Below are 22,942 nucleotides of genomic sequence, written 5' to 3'. Positions count from 1 at the left end.
GAATCTACTTAGTTACAGGAGGAGGTGAGGGGAGTTGGCAGGGCCTCTCCAGATGTTGAATACAGGTCAGGAGTGAGAGAGGCACAGACAAGGGAGGGTAGCAGATGTTGGACAAAGCCAAGTTCAATCAGGTTGTGAATGGGAAATGGGATGGGAAGGGGATGGCACAGCTACATTAGGCATCAGTCAAAGTACGATAAATCCTAAGTTAGGAAGTGACTGGTATCAGGTCCAATCCAAATAAACACCAGGCAAAGTATCACACAGGCAGAGGTAAGTAACTAGGTCAGCAAAGAAAGAGAGGGATCTTGGCTACTGGGTCAGAAAAGAAGTATCCATGTCAGTATCTGAAAGCAGGCAGCTGACTCTATATACTCAAGAACTCAAGATCTAACTGCTTGGCTCTGAATTCTCTCAGAGAAGTAAACTCCCTAGAACTCAAAGCATATTCCTTTGAGGTGAAGGAATCATCCTCATTTCACTAGGAGTTTTCAATCTCTGACAATAATGGAAAGGCTGTCTTTTGATCTTTGTAGGAGTTTTAGGGATTTCTGAGTAGATAAACTGGACAGTAAATCTTCTAGAAACTCTCTCTAGAGCAGGAAATTGGGCCAAGAATAGGAATGGTCCTGACACATGGGAGCAGGAACCAGAAGCAAATTAATAAACTTTAAAAATAGTTCAAACCCAGCTTACCATAGTCCCAACAACTGAACACTGCACCCCACACACACAGTTGTGAAAATATTTTTTTAACCAATTAAATAAAAAAGAAACAAATCTAACATCTTAAAATAACAATTGTGAACTTTTAAATTTTTTATATTTTATTTATATTCAATTTGCCAGCATATAACACCCAGTGCTCATCTCATCATGTGCCCTCCTTAATGCCTATTACCCAGTTACCCCATAACCCTAACCACCTCCTCTTCCACAGTCCTTTGTTTATTTCCCAGAGTTAGGAGTCTCTCATGGGTTGTCTTCCTCTAATAATTGTGGACTTTGGAGAAACTTCCTCTAATAATTGTGAACTTCTGAGAAACCCTGAATAGAGCAATAAATTCTAGTAGTACAAGGGACATAGGTAGGGAATGATGGAGAAAGTATGAATCTGATAAACAGAATTATGGTTCTATGAAGGTAAGGACCATGCTTGTCTTGTCGACCACTGGATCAGAGAGATGCTGATCCAGTGGTCACCACACAGCTGACAAACCATAAATATTTTTGAATAAAATTTCCTATAAGTTGCAATACCTTTTAGTGATACCTACCTCATTTTATTATCAAAATATTTAAACAGAAAAGTTCTCAAAATTGTATAGCAGACATCCATGTACCCATAGCCTAGTTTCTACAATGAATATATTGCTATATTTTTTCAGCACATATATCCACCCATTCCTTCTTCTATGCATCCATAAATCCATCTAATTTTTAAAGCATTTCAAAGTTACACCAGATGTCAGTACACTTTGTCCCTAAATGCTTTAACATGCATATTGTTGAATCCCTAGAATTGAGTATTTGTTTTATAGGGCTTTTGGTGTTTGGGTTTTTTGTTTTTGTTTGGTTTGGTTTGATTTTTGGTGAGCTAAACACTACATACAATAATACACAAATATTAAGTGCCCATTGATGAGGTTTTGTTTTAAAGATTTTATTTATGAGAGAGAGAGAGAGAGAGAGAGAGAGAGAGAGAGAGAGAGGCAGAGACACAGGCAGAGGGAGAAACAGCCTCCATGCAGGGAGCCTGATGTGGGACTCAATTCCGGGTCTTCAGGATCAGGCTCTGGACTGAAGGCGGCGCTAAACCGCTGAGCCACCCAGGCTGCCCCCACTGACGAGTTTTGACAAACACTTAGAACTATATAATCTGAACTCTAAAGTTACTACCTCCTCAGAAAGTTCTTATGCCCCTTCCCAGTCAATTCCTCCTTCACATTCCTAAAGAGGACTACTGTCTTAATTTTTTCATCACATATTGGTCTGTTCTAGAACTTCATAAAAATGGAATTATACAGCATGAACTGTTCTAAGTCTCCTTTCATTCTGCATGTTTTTGAGATTCATCCATGTTGTATGTACCCATATGTATGCCTTTTTATTGCTGAGGATTAGCCCACTCTGTGAATAATCCACAGTTCACCTACTTTCCGGTTATTGGACCCCCCCACCCCCGCCCGCCAGGTTGTTTCCGGTTTTGGAATATTATGATTAAGGCTGCTTTGAACATTTTTGTACAAGTCGTTTTGTGGTTATGTTTTTCATTCCTTCTGGGTAGAGATATCAGCATGGAGCTTTTGAGGCTAACAAACTGGCACACTCCTTCTAAAGTACTTGTACAAGTTTATGTTGCCAATGACAACTTATCAGAGTTCCATTAGCTCCATACCCTCACCATCTGATGCTATTGGTCATTTCTGTTTTTTTCCCCAGCTTTACTGAGCTGTAACTTACAAATAAAATGATACGGTATTTAAAGAGTACAGCACGATGATATAATTTTAGCTATTCTGCTGGATGTTTATTTAGAGAGGGTATTTCATGATTTTAATTTGCAATTCTCTGATAACTAGTGTTGTTAAGTACATTTTCAACAGTATATTGGCTACTCACACACCATCTCTTGGTAGTATCTGTTCAAATATTTCACCTATTTGTAAAAGGGTTAATCAATTGTCTTCTAATTATTCAGTTGTAGGAGTTCATTATATTTCCTAGATACCAGTCCTTTGATGAATATCTTGACTTAGTCCATGGCTTGCTTAGTCCCTTTCCTAACAGTATGTGATGATAGGCAAAAGTTTTTAATTTTGAGGAAATCTAGCTTATTATTTTTTCCTTTTTGGGTATTGCTTTCTGTGTCATGTCTAAAAACTTTTGTCAAGCCTAAAGTCACAGAGATATTTTCCTAGATTTTCCTCAAGAAGTTTTATAATAATAGCTTTTAAGCTTTTAGGTTTATGACTATGAATCATCTCTAATTTTTCTGAGAGATAGAGGTTGAGGTTCATTTTTAAAAGCACAATATTCAGTTCCAGCCCTATTTGTTAAAAAGAGTTTCCTTTCAGGGCGCCTTGATGGCTCAACTGATTGAGCCTCTGACTCTTGATTTCAGCTCAGGTCATGATCTCAGGGTCGTGAGATTCAGCTCAGTGTTGGGCTCCATGCTGGGCTTGGAGCCTGCTTAATATTCTCTCTCTCCCTCTGCCCCTCCTTCACCCCTCCCCTGCCCCTGCTCTAAAAACAAAAACAAAAAATCAAAAAGAACAATAAACATTTGCAATAGCTTAAGTATAATCATCTCCCCCCCCCAAAAAAAAAAGTTTCCTTTCCCCAATGGACTTTGGGCTCTTTGATTAAAGTCAAATGACCATATAAATATAGACGTATTTCTGGCCTCTATTCTATTCCACTGACCAACCTGCCACAGTTTTGCTTATTATAGTATTAAAGTATTTCTTTAAGTCAGGTACCCTGTCTTTTTCAAGATTACTTTAGATATTCTAAGTCCTTTGTATTTCCACGTTAAAAAAAATTTTTTTTACATCAGTTTCCGCTGGTGGTGAAAAAAATACAATTTCTACCAACAAATCTACTAGAATAATGATTGGGATTGCACCAGATCTTTAGATCAACTTGGAGTGAATGGACAGTTTTTTGCAATATTAAATTTTCTAATCCATGCACATATCTCCCCACTTACTTGGGGCTTCATTTCTTTCAGTAATATTAATTAGTAAACTTTTACTGTATAGGTAATGAACATAGTTTGTAGTATTTATTTGTCCCTGAGAATTTCATATTTTTAAATGCTACCATAAACAAAATTTTAAATTTCATTTGTAAATTATTTACTGCTAGTATATTAAAATACCATAGATTTTAGTCTATTGACCTTGTATCCTTGCTAAATGCACTTATGTGTTCTTGTAACTATTCTGTAGAGGCTTTAGGATTTCCTATTAACCAGATCATGTCATCTAAGACTAAAGACATTTGTTTTCTTCCTTTCCAATCTATATGCCTTTTCTCCCCTCCTCTCAACCCCTTGCTTTATTGTACCGCTTGAGACGATCTCTACTATAAAGTGAATGCAAATGGCAAACGTGGACATCTTGCCATATTACTAATAATAGAAGGATTATTTTTGCCATTAAGTAGGATATTAGCAACAGATTTTTCATAGAAGTCCTTTACAGATGAAGAAATTCTCTTCTGTTCCTGATTTGCTTTTTCTCATAAATGTGTTGATTTTCATCAGATGCTTTTTTTTTTTTGCATATAATGAAATGATCATCTGTTTTTCTCCTTTATATATGGTTAATTATATTGACTAATTTTCAAATGCTAAACCAACTTTGTACTACTAAGAAAAACCTCCCTTAGTCATATGTATTTCCCTTTTTCTTTACACTGGTGGATTAATGTGCTAATGCTCTTTGAAGAAATTGTGTCTGTGTTCATGAAGATAATAATTTTCTTCTTTTTTAAAAATGTCTTTGTCAGGTTTGGATGTCATAGTCAATGCTGACATCATAAAATGAATGGGTAAGTGTCCCTTCCTACATTTTTGAAAGAGTTCATGTAAGATTAGTCCTGCTCTTCCTCAGAAGCTTGAAAAGCATTCACCAGGGAAACTACGAGGCCTGGGATTTTCTTTGTGGAAAGGTTTTTGATTACAAATCCAATATTCTGGATATAGGGTTATTCACAATTTTCATTTCAGTTTGTGTCTGTTTTGCTAAGCGTTCCCTCCCAAGGAACTCAGACATTTCATCTGGGTTGTCAAAGTACTGGGATAAGGTTGTTCATAATATTGCGGGCAGCCCGGGTGGCTCAGTGGTCTAGTGCCGCCTTCAGCCCAGGGCCTAATCCTAGAGATCCAGGATGGAGTCCCACGTTGGGCCCCCTGCATGGATGGAGCCTGCTTCTCCCTCTGCCTGTGTCTCTGCCTCTCTCTGTGTGTGTCTCTCATGAATAAATAAATAAAATCTCTTTAAAAAAATATATTCCTTGAACGTCCTTTTTATGTCTGTAGGATCTATAAATTATTTCCCTCTTTCCTATCTGATATTGGTCACTAGTGTTCTGTTTTTTTACTAGTTCAGTCTATGTAAGAGTTTATCAATTCTGCTATCTTATCAGGGGACAATTTTAGATTTTATTGGCTTTCTTTATTGTTTGTCTCTTATTTAATTGATTCCTCCCCTTTACTATTTCCTTTCTTCTATTTATATTGGGTTACTCTTCTTTATCTAGTTTCATAAAATGGAACATTAGATCAGTGATTTAGTCTTGTTTTCTAACATAAGCATTTCAAAAGCTATAAATTTCTCCCCAAACACTCCTTTAGCTGCATCCCACACATTTTAATGTTACATTTTTATTATTATTCAGTTAAAATACTTTCCAATTTCCCTCATGATTCCTTCCTTGATCCATGGATTACTTTGAAATGTATGAATTTCCAAATACTGGGAGATTTTTCTATAACTGCTTTCTAATTCTACTGTGGTCAAAGACCATATTGTTTATGATTGTAATCTTTTTCAGTGTATTAGGATGTATTTCATGCCAATAGCGCACGGTCTGTCATATGCTAACTTTCATTTGCTTATACCTTTATGCCACCAAAAATTTCTTGATGGTTATATAAAATGAGTGCCAAAAATGAAGGCCAGAACCCACTGACATTTAAATATTCTTATCATTTAAGTTTTTTCTTTTGTTTCATTTTTTTTCTAATTGTCAAGTTAATAGTGATATACTCTAGGAAGCATATTCTTAGACTAAAAAATTGGAGGAAACTTATAAATAACTGTGACTTTCATTTGGAAGCAAGTTACAAACTGGACTTCCCCCAGTTTTCCCGTAATTAAATGGCAATCACGTTTTCTTTCTTTAAAGAAAAATTAGATTTATGCTTCAAGGGGTTTTGATCAGAAACTAGGTTTATCTTTGTTAATCCTTAAATGTAAAACTAAAAGCCTGATATAGGATGTCTCTTTCTTACTGTTGCCATTTTGTTTTCTAAAGAGGCACAGGATAAAGGGGGATATATTTAAGGTTTCAAACCAGGGGTGGTTTAAGAATTTTTGTTGGGGTTGTAGTCTTCAATTGAGCAAGGTCACCCCAGCCCTTCCTTTAAGATCTTTCTCTCCACCAGAATGAAGAGTGACAGGTATTCTGCATACTTTCAGTTCTGTGACAAACTGGAAGCAGTTCTGCTCAGTCCCCTAAGGCACAGAGTTAAATGCCCTAGGGATATCAAGGCCAACCATAACCACTCTTTGACTTTAACATGACAGAACTTTTAAAATCTCATCTGTACTCATTTGACTCTAACATGACAGTAGTTTTAAAATCTCATTTATACTCTAGTGTCTCTTACATAGCCAAATAAGAACACTATTAGTATCAGTTGAAATGATATACCTATAGTTATAAAAAAGTAAATCCCAATTTTAGTTTGTAAAAAGTTGCCCTGGAATAGTGTTTCAATAGAAACTTTTATGTTACTATTCAAGCTGAGCCAAACCAAAAAATGGTTACACAAAATATCATGCTTAGCCTCTGCATGGTCACACACTGTGCACATGGAAAGAATTTCTCAACTTGTAAAAATCAGTTACCGTGTTCTTCCTGTCAATAAGCTTCTTCTTGGGTTTCCCCTACAGAAGTAGAAAGGACAACTGGGTTAGAGGACTGCTCAGATATTCTGTCCTGAGTTCATACGTGCACACACACACTCCTGATAACATGGAACTATGCCAGGGAAGGCAGCTTTGGGGAGAATCAGAGAGATGTACTGAGAAAAGAACAGAATCCCCAAAGCATGTGGGAAGAGCAATAAAAAAACAAAGGGGAAACGACAGATGAATTCCAGAAAAGAAGCATAAAAACTACTTGCATTGTCTATTAGTCACAAATCAAATCATACTTATTCTTTACAACCACCATGCGAAGGAGGTTATGATTAGGCCCATTTATTAAAAAAAAAAAAAACAAACAATAGGATAAGATCCTTTTGTGACATGCTCAAGGCAGGAGCTCAGTGAGCTCAAATGTGAACCCCAGGGCTAGGTCTCAGACTCCAGTGCTCTTCTTTACACTTTCACTAAAGGAAATCAATCTCAGTTCTCATGGGGTTCAAAAAGGATGCTCAGGAGAAATAGATTTTTCACAGTTAAAAAAAATCCCTTAAAAAAAAAAAAAAAGAGATGTTCTCCATAGTGTCTGAACTAGAGTAGAGTTGGGTTCTCACCACAGGAAGTGAATGCCATTTATGTTTAAAATAGCTTTTGTTTTTCTTTTGAAATTTTTTCCTCATTCAATTTCCTTTCATTTAACACACACACTCTTTATTTCATTTCCTCAGTTTTACTTGTATTCATTTGTGAATGTGTATATTTAGCTTAGTACACTTTTATTATTGTGTAGATTCAAGTATATATCAACACAGACAAGATACTGAATAATTCCACGACCATAAGGATCCTTTGTGTCATTCTTTTATAACCACACACCTCTCACCTAACCCCTGGATCCCTTTAATCTGTTCTCCATTTTAAAACTTTATCATTTAAAATTTGTCATTTAAAAATTTCAAAAATGTTATAAAAAGAGATAGATGCCATCAATATCAAGATTTTCTATTTACAGAAAATCAAGCAAAGAGTAGGTCTTCAACAAAATGCTTTGTCTTTCCCGTGTCTTCTACTCATGCCAATGTCCTAATATTGTCACCTTACCATCAGAAAGTCTCAAGATGATTTTTACCTTTTGCATCAGATAATAGTTTGTTCCAGTAATATGCAATCATGGTTTCACATTACAATCACAGGCAGTTTTTAAGAAGTACCAATATGCTTCAGCCTGGGGATGGGGCCAGGGCATAAAAAGGGTTTATAAAATCTCCAAGTGTTACTAATACGTAGCCAGGGTTAAAATTACCATCATACTGTAAGATAGTAGGTAAGATACTATTTGCCAGGCAGGGTGGCAGGTTGGGGGATGAGTGGGAGAGGGCAAGAAAGGCAGACAAAATTAACCTCAAAAAAAAAAAAAAAAAAACCAATTAGGAAATTAGTTTAAAACTAATTCTGGCAATAATACAACAGGATTTTTGAGAGGAAAAACAATACAGATTGAAGAGAACAAACTTAATAGAAGATGTTAGGGCTTGCAACAAATACAATTTCATTTTTTCAGTGCATGTTTGTGTGTGAGTATGCCTACCATCTGGTACATTCTAGATACTGACAAAGACAAGGATGAACATAACAAAATACTACTCTCAAAAGCCAACTTGTATAGTAGACAGGCTTGTACGTAAATAAGCAATTAGTATACAATGCAGGAATCTGAATCAGTCTAAGGGATCAGAAGGGCTGGGTAAGAGGATGAAGGACAGAGCCAGTAGAATTTAGGGATGGACTGAAGGCTATTCCTTGGGATGGCAAGTATGCAAGAAGGAGGAGGCATGAAAGACCAAGCTGACACAGAGAGATTGGCCATGGGTTGATGTGGAAAAGTAGAGATTAGGCTAAAAAGGTAAACAAGAGTAAATCATAAGGGTCTTTCTTTACTAAACATGGAAATTCATGTTTTTAGAACGCTTTATAATCAGTTGTTCCTGGGGCCTGAAGAAAGAATTCAGGGAGTATACCAATGTGGATGGAAAAAAAAAAAATCTTCCAAATGAAATTTAGCATTTCCTTCATATACATGTAGGAAATTCTCTGCAGCAGTGTTCATATGATCTTATTACCAAAAAATAATAATACCTTTTTTTCATATTACTTTAGAGATGTTACAGGTTATCTCCAAATCTTGGCAACATGTATCATGCTTTCATGATTATTAGACCTGCTGATGGTCTTATTTATTGAATTGTTTTTTTACTTTTTATTTTATTTTTTTTTTTTTATGATAGTCACATAGAGAGAGAGAGAGAGAGAGAGGGAGGCAGAGACACAGGCAGAGGGAGAAGCAGGCTCCATGCACCGGGAGCCTGACGTGGGATTCGATCCCGGGTCTCCAGGATCGCGCCCTGGGCCAAAGGCAGGCGCCAAACCGCTGCGCCACCCAGGGATCCCTATTTATTGAATTGTTAATAAAGAAACACATATTACTACATCTCAAATCTCCTTGTTGTTACACTCGCCCTAAGAGAATGCTTCCTAATTTTGGTGATAGTTCCCAAATTGCCTGTTCCACTTCCTTCTCCCTCAGGGGAAGCCCAAGGACCGAAAGATTGAGCCTCAAACATAAGTCCATGTCAGTCCAGATTGTCACAGCCTGTGAGAAAAATCATGCAAATTACCTATCCTCAGCAAATGGTCCATTACTTATAAAAATGACAATCAAAGATCACCAAATATATGAGGAAACATAGTAATATAAACCAGCAAGAATGAAATGAATAGAACTAATCTAGAAGAATTAAATATAATGCAAGAAACAGAAAGGAACTTTCAACAAACTAAAACAGTCAAAGAGATGTGAAAAAACATTTATGATACTGTGATTTATAGCAAGAAATATATATTTGGGGGGCACCTGGGTGGCTGAGTCGGTTGAGCATCTGACTCTTGATTTTGGCTCAGGTCATGATCTCACATGAGACAGAGTCCGGAGTAGGGCTCTGGGTTCCACAAGGAGTCTGCTTGAAATTCTCTCTCTCCCTCCCACCTGCCCCTCCCCACCCATGCACACTCTCTAAAACAAATAAATATATCTTGCGGGGAATAAAAAGGAATTTAAAGAAATACGTATTTGGTCTTCAGCCCCCACCTCTCACAAAGAGGACCTAAAACCTCTGGAACTTCCTAAGTGATGAGCACGGTGAATGTGTCTTTGGTTATGACAATGCAGTAGCTTTGGGAATGCCCTGGATCACTGTCAGGATGCAGACTGATGACCAGAGGAACTGACCATGTGATCAGAGGGTTGGACCTTTCAATTCCTCACCCCACACACACCCCGCTGACCTCTAGGAAATGGAGTGGGCCTGGAGATGGGAGTTCAATCACCAATGGCCAATGATTTAACCAATGGTGCCTATGTAATGATGCCTCCATAAAAACGCAAAAGGAGAGCTTCCAGCCTGGTGAACATGTGGAGATCTGGGAGAGACTGGCATGCCGGAGAGGGCACGGAAGCTCTGCACCCTCTCCCCATACCTTGCCCTACGTGTCTCTTCCAACTCACTATTCCTGAATTATAACCTTTTATAATAAACCAGTGATCTAGAAAGTGAAACGTTTCTTGGGAGTTTTGTGAGCCACTCTAGCAAATTAATCAAATGGAAGGAAGGAAGGAGAGAGTTGTAGGAACCTCTGATTTACAGCCAGACAGTCAGAAGTACAGGTAACCACCTGGACTTGCAACTGGTGTCTGAATTAAAGCCCAAGGAGCAGGTTGTTCAAAACCCCAATCTGTAGCTGGTCAGTCAGAAGCACAAGTGACAATGTGGCCTTGTAACTGGTGTCCAAAGTCAGGTAAAGGCAGAGAAAGTGGGGAATGACAGTCCTGTAGGACTGAACCATTAAACTATGGAATCAGATGCTAATCTCTGGGCAGATAGTGTCAGAACTGAGCTGAATTCTCAGGTGCAAATGGGGTAATTACGTGGTGCTGTGGGGGAACCTGCCTGCCACATGGGAAATAGTACTGAAAACATTTTAATATTATAGCCATAAAGTCTAAACCCTGTCAGAAATCAAAAATAGTTCTTGGATATTAAAAACATACTTAACAAAGTTAAAAAGGTAAACTGAACAACCCTCTCCTATGCTGGTACAGAATAACACAATAGAGAGGGCTGCAGATCAATTTAAAATTTTAGAAGAAAAAGTTCAAACCTCCTAGAATTTAAAGCTAAGAAACAATGAGATAAAAAAAAAAAAAAGTAGAAAACAAACAACATGGACCATATAGCAAAAGATCCAAAATTCATCTAACAGAAGTTCCAAAAGGAGAGGAAGGAGAGTATAAGGGGAATATTTCCCACAGATGGAAGACTTAAATCTTCAGACTGAAACGACTCACCCACTGCAAAACCAAAAGAATGAAAAGTAACCCACTAGAACAGATCTTGGTAAAATACCTGAACTCTAAAGATAAAGGAGGCCTGTAAAAGGCCGGTAAGGGAGGAGAGAAAAAAAACAGGTTATATAGAGAAAACTGAGCTTCTATGTCTTCTAAGTGAATCTGAAGGTCTCTTTCACTAGAAGCTATGCAGTGTAATTAATTACTTCACCAATGGTTATAACTACAAATGTAAGAGGGAAATGGCAAATCCCATATCTTTCCTGATAATAGGTCATGAAATTGTAAGAAATGGCTAAAATCTGAGTATCTGTTTTAAGCATTCTACAAAAAAAGCACATATACCCTGAAAATAATATAAATTTCCCTAAATAACTAAGGTTCCTCATTTTGATAGTGATTACTAAACTATAGGTCAAGACAATTACAGCTTAGGGGCAACAAAACTATGTGGGACTAAGTAGTGCCTGATTGCTGTGCTAACTGAATTCCAATGTCCACTTTCCATCACTTCACCCTATCTTCCCTTGCACTGAAATCTCAATAGTTTCATTTTTTACAATTCCTAGTGTATTTATTTTGTGAATTACCACCCTGTTCTTCCTTTCCTAATCTGATCATTCTAATTTCTTCTAGCCTAGAAAAACAGATGATTGTGTCTGTTAAAACTGTGTCTAACGTAAAAAGGCACCAAGTACAGGTCTTCCTTTACTTGAAGGATAAAGTTTAGGGCATCTGTTAAGATTGTTTGAAGATCTTTATGGTTTGGGACACCTGGGTGGCTCAGTGGTTGAGCATCTGCCTTTGGATCAGGGCATGATCCTGGAGTCGTGGGATCGAGTCCCACATTGGGCTCCCTGCATGGAGCCTGCTTCTTCCTCTGCCTATGTCTCTGCCTCTCTCTCTGTGTCTCTCATGAATAAATAAATAAAAATCTTTTTAAAAATAGAAAAAATAAAATGTGAGTAGCAGCAAAAAAAAAATCTTTATGGTTTAATTTGTGGCCTCTGAAAACACTACTAAGTGCTGGGAATTAATGAACTCAGGAACATTGAGGTATTATATTGTGTTTTCTGCAAGGCCCTTTCTATCAGAGATTTCATGAAAGATATATATTCTTTTTAATAAAGCCTCTTTCTTTCTTTTGTATATACTTTCTCCTTATCACATAATCTAGTGATCTTACAAGATTAGCAAATTTTTAAGATTGGCAAATCCCCACCTGTCCTGGAAGAGACGTGTTGCCAGCATATAGTTCATGGAGGTCTTGTGTTCGAGGTAGGACCTGAAAGACAAAGAATGAAACTGGCTATTTCTTACATTTGGCTGAAAGGAGAATATATGGAAATAAAGCCATGAATCAAGCACAGAAGTGACAGTTACTTAAATACGGTTTCTAAAGAAATGCATGGTTCTCTACAGTGGCAAAGGAAGATAAAGTTGCTTAAATTAAAATTATAAAATACCAGAGACAAAATAAATGAAATACCAGAGACAAAATACCAGAGACAAAATAAAATGAAAACAATAAATGGAGGAGCTAATTTAGAATGCAAAAAGAACGAAATGGTGGGATTTCTTAGATTAATGAAAAGTGACACACTAAATTCAGAAAATAAAACTGGAAGGTAAAAACAAAGGCACCATCAAAAATCAAATATAACTAAGAGATCAAATGAAGCTGGGAATGGGGAGACGCATAAAGGGCATGAAAAAGTAGACAGAAGATGTTTTCAATCATGCTTTTTCTCAAGAGCTCCTTGATGCTTACATAGGAGGCATACTCTTTCTCTTCCAAGCCTTCAAAAGTTGAATAAGCTATACCACCAATTCTTTTATACTTTCTCCTGACAGTTCCTCAACAGTGATCCCGCCTTACAGCCAGACAAGCCCTCTGAAAAATCATCCGACACCACACTTCCCACTGATCCTTTTGCCTTGGTCTGGATACCTCCTCATACCCTCTCCACTTAGCCATGATCTACATTTCAAGAAGCAGCTCAAGTCCATTGTGCTGTACAAAGCATTACCTGATCTGATGACTCCAAGACTAGAGAAGCGCTCTTATCTGAACTACATTAGCCTTTACTAATGCCCGAGGAGGGACCTGTCATACACTCTTATAGAGGAAATCTTTCCTTCTTGGAAAGCATCATGATAGAGGAGGAAAAAAGTCCGATCCAGAGTCAAAATACCTGAATCAATTCCCCCTGTGTGGTCATGGACAAGTCATATTACCTTACTGAGCCAGTACTTTCCATATCATTAAAATGGGAATAAGAATAATGTGCATGAAGTACATTATAATTATGAAGAGCCATACAAATGTGATATTTTTATTATATGTATAAATAATTTCTCCATAATCCCACTATTTTCTCTCATAATCCCACTAGTAACTCTAATGCATGAAGTACATTATAATTACGAAGAGCCATACAAATGTGATATTTTTATTATATGTATAAATAATTTCTCCATAATCCCACTATGGGCATAATCCCATCTAATATTGGTTTTATATTCCAAAGCATAGTGCTAGACATTAGCTGATAATATGTACATTGCAGTAAAAAGGCATATTTGTTAGTAGATAAATACATCTTCCCTACTCTATATGAAGGCAGGTCAATTAGTTTAATATTCTTGGTCTTGCTCTGCCTCTTTTCTCAGAGACCCCAGGAGAAATGGAGTGACTTACCACATTATGTAATTTAGGAAGAATAAACAGAAACGCATCAACGAGCAGCTTCCTTTTTTCTCTTGGGAGACAATCTCCCCTTAGGAGGTATAACCCCTCTGCTGGTCCTAGAGGGTCAGGTGCTCTTTCCACATAGCTCAGTCTAACCTTGCCTACAAATGAGCATGTAAATCTGCCCATATCAGAAGTTCAACCAAAAGTGTGTTTGCTTGTAGACAGATATAATCAAGTGTCCCAATCTAGACTTTATCAGTAAAGAAGGAGATATTTTGGTCTCAATCTCTCTTAGTCTTTGTCTCATTTCTCCATTGGTTCAGAACCCAACAAGTAAAACCAAACCAACCATTTACTGGACTTGGTAAGAGACTCCAATATTACCTGTAAATGGTTCCTTAGAAAAGGAACTTAAATTAAGGTACTGCCTCTTGAAATACTCGAGTAGAGGTTTCTATTCTCATTAATTAAAAGATATGTTTTCTAGCAATTGTAAATATTTAAATTCTCCAAAACATATCAAAAGAAAATCCACGCAAGGGATCCCTGGATGGCGCAGTGGTTTAGCGCCTGCCTTTGGCCCAGGGCACGATCCTGGAGACCCGGGATCGAATCCCACGTCGGGCTCCCGGTGCATGGAGCCTGCTTCTCCCTCTGCCTGTGTCTCTGTCTCTCTCTCTCTCTGTGTGACTATCATAAATAAATAAAAATTAAAAAAAAAAAAAACAAGAAAATCCACGTAATACCTTTTTGTTGTGTTCCTAGGTCTTTGTTCCTAGGTCTATCTACATTGATAGAATATTCTGTAAGATGAAAGGAAGATTTCTCTATGAACAGCATGATTTTCAAAACAAAAACAAACAAACATAAAATGGGTATTTTCTTTTATTCCTCTAAGTTCTAGCTCTATACTTAGAACCACTAATACCCCAACTAGGTCAAAAGCCAATCACCAGAGGAAGAGAAATGTGTTACCTATAAATAAGCACAAAAATTCTCAACCTTACTGTAATCAGAGAAAAAGCATCACAAGGGACTCTGAGTCTTTGGATAAATACAAACCTGCTCAGGCATAGGGTAAATGTCCACAAGGCTGGGCAAAGAGCGAATGTTAAAGAGAAAGTGTAAGCTGAATACTTTCCAGAATTCATCAAGAGCTATAAATTGATTGATTCCCACCAGCCAGAATGGAGAAATCTCATTGAATATGGAGCTCATTTAACAGATATCTCCAAATAGTCTTTAATAGTAAAACTTCCCTAGATCTAAACACAAAGCTACCCTAGACAAACCATAAATGTCTTTAAATGAACTGAGTGATGTACAGAATTGTTGAATCACTACATTGTACACCTGAAACTAATAAAACTGATGTTAATTACACTGAATTTTTAAAAATGTTTTTAAATGAGCCTGAAAAAGCTTAGCCTGATCTACAAGTAACCGTCAGACCAAAAAAACCTTCAAAAGCATTTAAAGACAATAAAACCCACTCAGCAACATATTTATAATGTCCAGCATCCAAATTTTTAAAAATCACTATACATGTGAAGAAAAAAATAGAAACAAGAGGAAACAGACTCAGAAATGACAGAGAAAACAGAATAACAAAAATTTTAAAACAATGACTATAAGTATTATATGTGCAAGAATCTAAAAAATCATGATAATAATGGGAAAAAAACAAAAAGAAGATATAAAGAGAAACAGTGGAATTCTAAAGTTGGAAAATAAAGTATCTGAAAATGAACATTTCACTGGATGGAATTAATAGAAAATTGACATTGTAGGCAAAAAGATGAATGAATTTAGAAATAGAGGACCAGAAAACTATCCAAAATAAAGAAATAAAAAGAGTCTAAAAAAAATTATCAGGCCAGACCTGTAGTATCAACCAATTTAATATGTAACCAGAGTCCCAAAAGGAAAAAGGAGAGGATGGAAATAGAAAAAAATGGCCAAAAGTTTTCTAAATTTTATGAAAACTATAAGCTCACATACCAAGAAACTCAACAAATCCCAAGTAGAAGAAACATGAAGAAAATGACACCAAGGTAAACTGTCATAAACATATGTCATAAACATATCATAAAGTGTTGAAAATGAGTCATAAAGAAATCTTAAAAGCAAGCTAAGGAAGAAAAGACATTATGCACAGAAAAATAAAAATAAGAATTATCGTATGCTTCTTGTCAGAAAAATGCAAGCCAAAAGATAATGGAAGAACATTTTTCAAGTGCTAGGAAAAAAGGAATATCCAAAATATACAAAAAACTCTCACAACTTAATTACAAGAAAACAAATAACCTCATTTAAAAATGGGCAAAATATTTGATCATCAAAGACACACAAACAGCAAATAAGCACATGAAAAGATGCTCAACATAGTCATTAGGGAAATGTAAATTAAACTGTATGTAATTTCACTACAGACCCCCTAAGGAGCTAAAATTAAATTGACTATATCAATTGTTGGTGAAGATGTGGAAGAATTAGAACTCTCACACACTTATTATAGGAATGTAAAATGGTACAACCACTCTAGAAAACTGTGTGGCAATTTCTTAAAAAGTTAAACATATACAACAATATGATCCAGTCATTCTACAAGCAGGTATTTACCCAAGAGAAATGAAAGCGCATGTCCATACAAAACTTTGTATATAAATGTTCAAAGAAGCTTTATTTATAATAACCAAAAAACTAGAAATTACCAAAATGTCCATCAACAGATGAATAAGCAAATTCTGGCATATGCCTATAATAGAAAAAGGAATTAAACCACTGATACATGATACAGTATGTATCTAAAATCCAAAAACAATTTTGCCAAGTAAAAAAAGACCCAACAAATAAGAGAACCTGTTGAATTTTATTATATGCAATGCTATGAAATGCAGATTAAACTTTTTAACAGAAAGCAGATCATAGCTGTCTGGGGACAGGGACAGGAAAGGAAGGGTTGGGAGGTGCAGGAGAGAGGAATTACAAAGAGGCACAAGAAAACTTTTGGAGATTATGGATCTGTTCATTATGTTGACTGTGTGGTAGTTTCACAGACATATACCTATGTTAAAACTTACCAAATTATACACTTTAAATATATAAAGTTTATAACAAGCTGTTTAAAAAATAACATTTATAATACCATTCAAAAGCATGAAATACTAAGTGATGAATAAAAAAAAAAACACATTCAAGACCTTTACAGTGAAAATTATAAAACGTTGCTAAGAAAAATTAAAGAAGACATAAATAAGTGCACTTGTCGTAATGAACACCGGGTGGTGTATGGAACTGTTGAATCACCGTATTATACACCTGAAACCAATATAACACTGTATGTTAACTAACTGGAATTAAAATACATAAAAAGTCATTTAAAAAAGGCAACTTAAATAAATGGAGAGAGAGATCGTATTCATGGATTGGAAAATTCAATACTGTTAAAATGTCCACTGTCCCAAAATTAATCTATATATTCAATGCAATCCCAATCAAACGCCAGCAGACTTCTGTGTAAATTGATAAGGAAATTCTAAAATGTCTTAGGAAATACAAAGGACACCAAATAGCTAAAATACTTAAAGAAAAAAAAGTTGGAAGACTCATATTACCTAATTTTAAGACTTAGTATAAAGCTACAGTAATTGAGACAGATTTATCAGTGAAACTAAATAAAGCCCAAAGATAGACTCACACATACATTTGAACTAATTTTCAACAAAGATAATCCAATAGGGTAATTTCAACAAATGGTGCAAAATAAATGTACATCATATGAAAAGAAATGAGCCTCAACCCTGCCTCACACCATACACAAAAATTAAATCAATACTATCTCAGACTTAAACATAAAAGCTAAAGTTGTAAAACTTTTAGAAGAAAAGATAAAAGAAAAAACTTTATGACGTTGGGATTGGCAAAAATTTCTTAGATAGGAAACACAAAATGCATAAATCTTTTTGATGTTTGGTCAATTGGACTTCATTGAAATTTAAAACTTCTTTAAAAGTCACTGTTATAGAAATGAAAAAACACCTGGGGTGCCTGGGTGGCTCAGTCCATTAAGCGTCCAACTTCAGGTCATGGTCTTGGGGTCCTGGGATCAAGCTCTGCTGTGAGTAAGGCTCTGCATTCACAGGGGAGTCTCCTCCCCAGCCTCTTTCCTCTTCTGCCCCTCCCCCCACTTGTGAGTGCATGTGCTCATTCTTTTCTCCCTCTCAAATAAATAAAATCTTAAAAAGAAATGAAAAAGCTAGCCACAGACTTGGAGAAAATATTCACAATATAAATATCTGAGAAAAACCTTGTATCAAGAGTTCTTTACAGGTTAAAAAAAAAAAATAGAGTCCTTTAGAACACAATAACAAAAAAATAAAAATCCTAAATTTAAAATAAAAAAAAGAAGATACACAAATAGCCAATAGCACATGAATGCCTAATATCATTATCCATTAGAGAAAAGCAAATTAAAACTACAGAGATATACTCACACCCACTGGAATACCTAAAATTAAAAAACCTGACAATACCAAGTGTTGACAAAGATGAGGAGCAACTAGAACTCTCATATGCTCTTGGTAAAATGTAAAATGGTACTATACTTTCCCCACATCAGATGATCCTCCTATTCTACTCCTAGGTACTTATCTAAGAGAAATGAAATCATATATTCACATAGTGACTTATACATGAATGTTCCTAGCAGCTTTTTTCATAACAGTCTCAAACCAGACACAACCCAAATGTTCCACAACAGTTGAATGGATAAACAAATTGTGATATATGAATTCATATTCATATGAACGAATATATTCATATGAACGCTTATTCATTCATATGAATTGGTATACAATAATAATAAAGAATGAACTAATGCTTCGCACAACATAGATAGATCTCAAAAACATTATGCCAAACAAAGAGAATCCAAACACCAAAGTATACACTGGATGATTCTATTTATACAAGATTCTAGATAAACTATAAAGACATAAAGCAGATCAGCAGGTGTATGAGGCTCAGGGTAATGAGGGTAATTGACTGCAAAGGGGCAGAAGGGGACTTCTGAAGGTGACAGAAATAGTCTTTATTTTGATTATAATGATGGTGGTAGTTAAACTGGTGCTTATATTTGTCAAAACTCATCACCAAACTCCACATTTAAAATGGATGCATTTATTGCACATAAACTAGATCTCAATGATGATTAAATATAAACAATATATCATTGAGGCACCATGTAGATGATCAAACAATTTATTTTCAAATCAAGGTAATGATGACCACAAAATTTTTTAAATGTCTAATTCTGGGTTAGCAGGCTATTAAGAAGGAGGTAGGGGATTTTTTTTTTAAAGGGAGGAATAATGCACAGGTAGATTAAATTACTGTTTTTTGCTCTTGGGTTGTATAATACTCACGCCACTCTAAATAAATACACAAGACAGACAAGCATGGAAAGCAATGACAATACTATGTCATGATTAACCCAATTCTGTGGACCTGAGGCACATATTTAAAAAAAAAAGAAAGGTAGTCACCTCACCCATATATTTCCCATGTCTCTGATGTGGGGAATATGCGAATAAATCCACCTCTCCGATCATTTTCTTCCTTCACTCTCCGCAAAACTTTGATCTATATAGAGTAAGAGAAAATCAAGTAAGTACCCATTTTGAAAACAGTAATCCATGTGGTTATAGGGCAGAGGAAGAGAGTGATGACCAACGAATACGAAAGCATGAAGAGAGAAATTAATTCCATTTAAGATGCTGTTTTCTGAAAAGAAATTTCTCCCATCTTGAATCTTTTTCTTTTCAAAATAAGATAGGAGTTGGTCATGAACATTAGGTATCACTAATTTTCACTGAACCCTGTGTTAGCCCACAAAGTACTGAAATGGAGTGATCTTTACCTCCTCCATTGATAGACCAAGCACAGAACCACCTAACTTCCCCGGCACCTTCTCTCGGGCTGAGCCCACAAGGTTTTTCATTTCCGCATCACTGGCAGAGAGTGGACGGGAACGCTAAGGAGAAGGAAAAACAGAAACAAAATGTTTTCACCATCTTTCTTCATTTCTCTCAATTCTGTCCCTCCTCAACATCATCATCTTTCCTAATATGGATAACCTCAACTCCAAAGCCCATTTTCTGTAATTACTCTCTCAGCCTGAAACCCTGGGAAATAAATGAAAGCTAGTAGACTAAAAGGAAGAAGAGAAAACGGAAGAGAAGGAAAAACACTATGGGCTGAGGGGAAAACAAGCAGAAAAACAAGAACGATGTCCACAAGACGTTCTCATCCAGTATTTATTCCTAATCCTGGTTTTAGAGGACATCTGACATTTTCAAAGATATAGAAGAAATTTAAAAATAACTGCCATGTAAGATTAAATGTGTATTTATTTCAGTAAATAATAATATCCTTTTCAGCAGTGGGGAAGGAGAGTTAGGAGGGGAGACCTAAGACAGAAAACCAAGGAACAATCTATTACGTCACAATTGAAAATCAGTCCCTGAGTTGTTTTAGAATTCCTGTATAGGGGCAGGGACTGGGAATTGAGGTAAGAGTCATCAGTGACACAGAAAAAAGCTGTGACCAAAAGTAACACTGTAACTGCTGGACTTTGAGAGACCTTGATCAAAGACCACTGCCCGACTGCCCTGGGAACTTCAAGGAGTCAGCCAAATGGGCCATGCTGCTCGCAGTCTTCTGAATGATGATCACAAAGGTCATCTAGAACAAATGTCTTAAGTGATTTTGAGGTTATGTGAGCAGAAAAATATAATGGTAACAAAGGAAGTCAGGTGGTATGAAGCGTGAACACACTATTCTTGAAAGAGGTAAAGTGACTAATAGAAGAAGACAAATCTATCTGTCAATGGGCAGAGTAAGCAATAACTCAAGAAATGTGCAAGCAAATTCTCTTTCTAAATTCCTAGAAGTAACTTTTTTTTTTTCCTAGAAGTAACTTTGATGAGAGAAAAGTATTCCTATTGTCAGGAACTACTGTTTATTTTTCTCTTTCGGTAGACTATGTGTGGAAAAGCTTTTCATCTCAGCAATACTCACTGTTACAGATTGAATGTTTGTGTCCTCTCCCAAATTCATATGCTGCAGCCCTAACTTCCGATTTGATGGTATTTGGACATGGGGCTTTGGGAGGTGATTAGGATTAAATGAGGTCATGAGGATAAGACTTGGTCTGATGAGATTAATGTCCCTAAAAGAAGAGGCCTCAGAGAGTTTGTACTCTCTCCCTCTGCCCAATTATGTACAAAGAGGTCATGTGAGCACAGAGTAAGATGGCAGTCATCTACAGGCCAAGAGTAGAGACCTCACAATGAAGCCTGCCTTGCTGGCACGTGGGTCTTGGGACTTCCCAGCCTCCACAACAGTGAGAAATAAGTTTCTGTGGTTTAAATTGACCAAGTCTATGGTTGGTTATGGTAGCCCCAAGCAGACTAATAATATACACCTATACACATCATGAATGCTTTTACCTTTGACACAAGGAAGACCAACACATACTAATCTTCAAAGCTAATGTGGGAGTTATAAAAGATAAATTTCCTGATAGGCAACTCCATGATGAGATACCTTTAGTTTTTCAGGTCCTTTTTCAAGACCTAATTTTCATCTTGTGGAATAGCTCTGAGATGGAACAATATTCTTGGCTTCCAGTGACTGAGATTATAATGATGTTGCAACCTTCCTCTACTAATCAGCAGATATAACCAACATGTAAAGGCAGGGACTTTCACTTGTTTACCTTTTCCTGTGGTATCTTCAGCACCCAGAACAGTACTTGGCATGGAGCAGATCAATTAATATTTGAGGAACAAATAAATAAATGAATGAATGTGCTGACATGCAGATTAATCATGGTTAGAACTGAACTTTGCAGAAGATTTGGGGATGGGGGCAGAATTTAATTCCCTTCCAATCTCTGGGAATGCATTAAACAGTACACGGTGGGATGAGAGGGGAACCAAGGGGAAAGTTTAAAGATTCACAAAGGCAATCATTTAGGTAATATAATCTTTTCAAAAACTTTTTAAAGTATGAATGCTTATTTAGTAATAATTTACTAAAGCTAAAATATTAACTGGATGCTTTGAGGACTTTTCTCATTTCACACACTACTTATCATTGGCTAAAAATACTTTATTTCACATGTGATGACATGGCTCTGATCAAAAAGCTACTGGCAGTCAAGTGCCTTATCCAAGGTCAAGTTGCCTTATCATTCACACTATTTAAGAATACCTTAAAGTCCTCTGAAATTATTTGAGAGTTGGAAGTAAGTACTCATTAAATGATATAATAGAAATAAAGATTAAGCATTTTAGAATAGAAAAACTGTTATTTAAAAATGTTGATAAACTAAAATCTGTATTAAAGGTTAATAATAAAAATATTTTAGGAAACAGTTATTAGCTATTAGAATAGTTTTAGGAAATGCATGACTGGGGTGTCTGGGGGGCACAGTCAGTTAATTGTCCGACTCTTGGTTTTGGCTCGGGTCGTGATCTCAGGGTCATGAGATTGAACCCTGTATCAGGCTCTGTGCTTGCTCAACATGGAGTCTCCTTGAGATTTTTCTCTACCTCTCTCTTTGTCCCTCCACTCTTGCTCACGCTCTCTCTTTCTCTATAATAAAATAAATAGATCTTTAAAAAATAAAGAAATGCATGGTCATATTTATAAGAACATGGATCAGGTCACTATTGAATAACACCTAATTGGTACCCTCAATTTTTGTTTTTAAAATCTTTTTTTGCTTTTTGTTTTTTGTCTTTTGTTTTTCCTGTTCATTTTCTCATCTGTTTTTATTATTGGATTTTGTTTATTTTTCTTTTTGATCTTTTTGTCTTTTTTCTTTTTCAAGACCTAATTTTCATCTTGTGGAATTGCTCTGAGATGGAACAATATTCCTGGCTTCCAGTGACTGAAATTACAATGATGTTGTAACCTTCCTCTACTAATCTAAATCTGCTCCTGAATGTAAATGGCATAAATGGGCACCCTCAAAATTGTCTTTCCTCTTTGTCATTTTCAAAGAGTTGTTCTCCCATACATGTTCACAAACCCTCCTTTGTTATGCACAGCTCAGAGTTCAAACTCTAGTTACTTACGTATGTATGTGAGCTGTCTAGATGAGGCATTGTGGGATGC

General features: G+C 36.2%; 1 protein-coding gene and 1 long non-coding RNA gene across 42 annotated transcripts in view; one reads left to right on the top strand and one right to left on the bottom strand.

Annotated features, from left to right (window-relative positions):
• TTLL5 (tubulin tyrosine ligase like 5) overlaps positions 1-22,942 on the bottom strand; it is a 270,361-nt gene that overhangs the window by 176,479 nt on the left and 70,940 nt on the right. For 34 of the 40 annotated variants that reach the window (XR_012036922.1, XR_012036921.1, XR_012036942.1 and 31 more), the window contains 4 exons: positions 19,677-19,790; positions 19,308-19,399; positions 12,284-12,346; positions 6,642-6,680 (listed from right to left, as the gene is read on the bottom strand). Coding sequence is in view for 14 of the 40 variants with exons in the window: in XM_072839391.1 (XP_072695492.1) it covers positions 6,642-6,680; positions 12,284-12,346; positions 19,308-19,399; positions 19,677-19,790 (308 nt within the window). In the remaining 26 variants the exon portion in view is untranslated. The remainder of the gene's footprint in view (positions 1-6,641; positions 6,681-12,283; positions 12,347-19,307; positions 19,400-19,676; positions 19,791-22,942) is intronic. The other 6 variants (XR_012036925.1, XR_012036927.1, XR_012036928.1 and 3 more) reach the window with 2 other exon arrangements.
• Positions 20,291-22,942, top strand: part of LOC140640279 (uncharacterized) — a 37,875-nt gene continuing 35,223 nt past the window's right edge. The window contains exon 1 of one of the 2 annotated variants that reach the window (XR_012036949.1): positions 20,291-20,607. This is a non-coding gene — a long non-coding RNA (uncharacterized lncRNA). The remainder of the gene's footprint in view (positions 20,608-22,942) is intronic. The other variant, XR_012036950.1, reaches the window with a different exon arrangement.

This window comes from Canis lupus, chromosome 9 (genome assembly GCF_048164855.1).
Source record: "Canis lupus baileyi chromosome 9, mCanLup2.hap1, whole genome shotgun sequence".
Lineage (NCBI taxonomy): Eukaryota > Metazoa > Chordata > Mammalia > Carnivora > Canidae > Canis > Canis lupus.
This window is presented reverse-complemented; position numbering and strand designations above follow the sequence as displayed.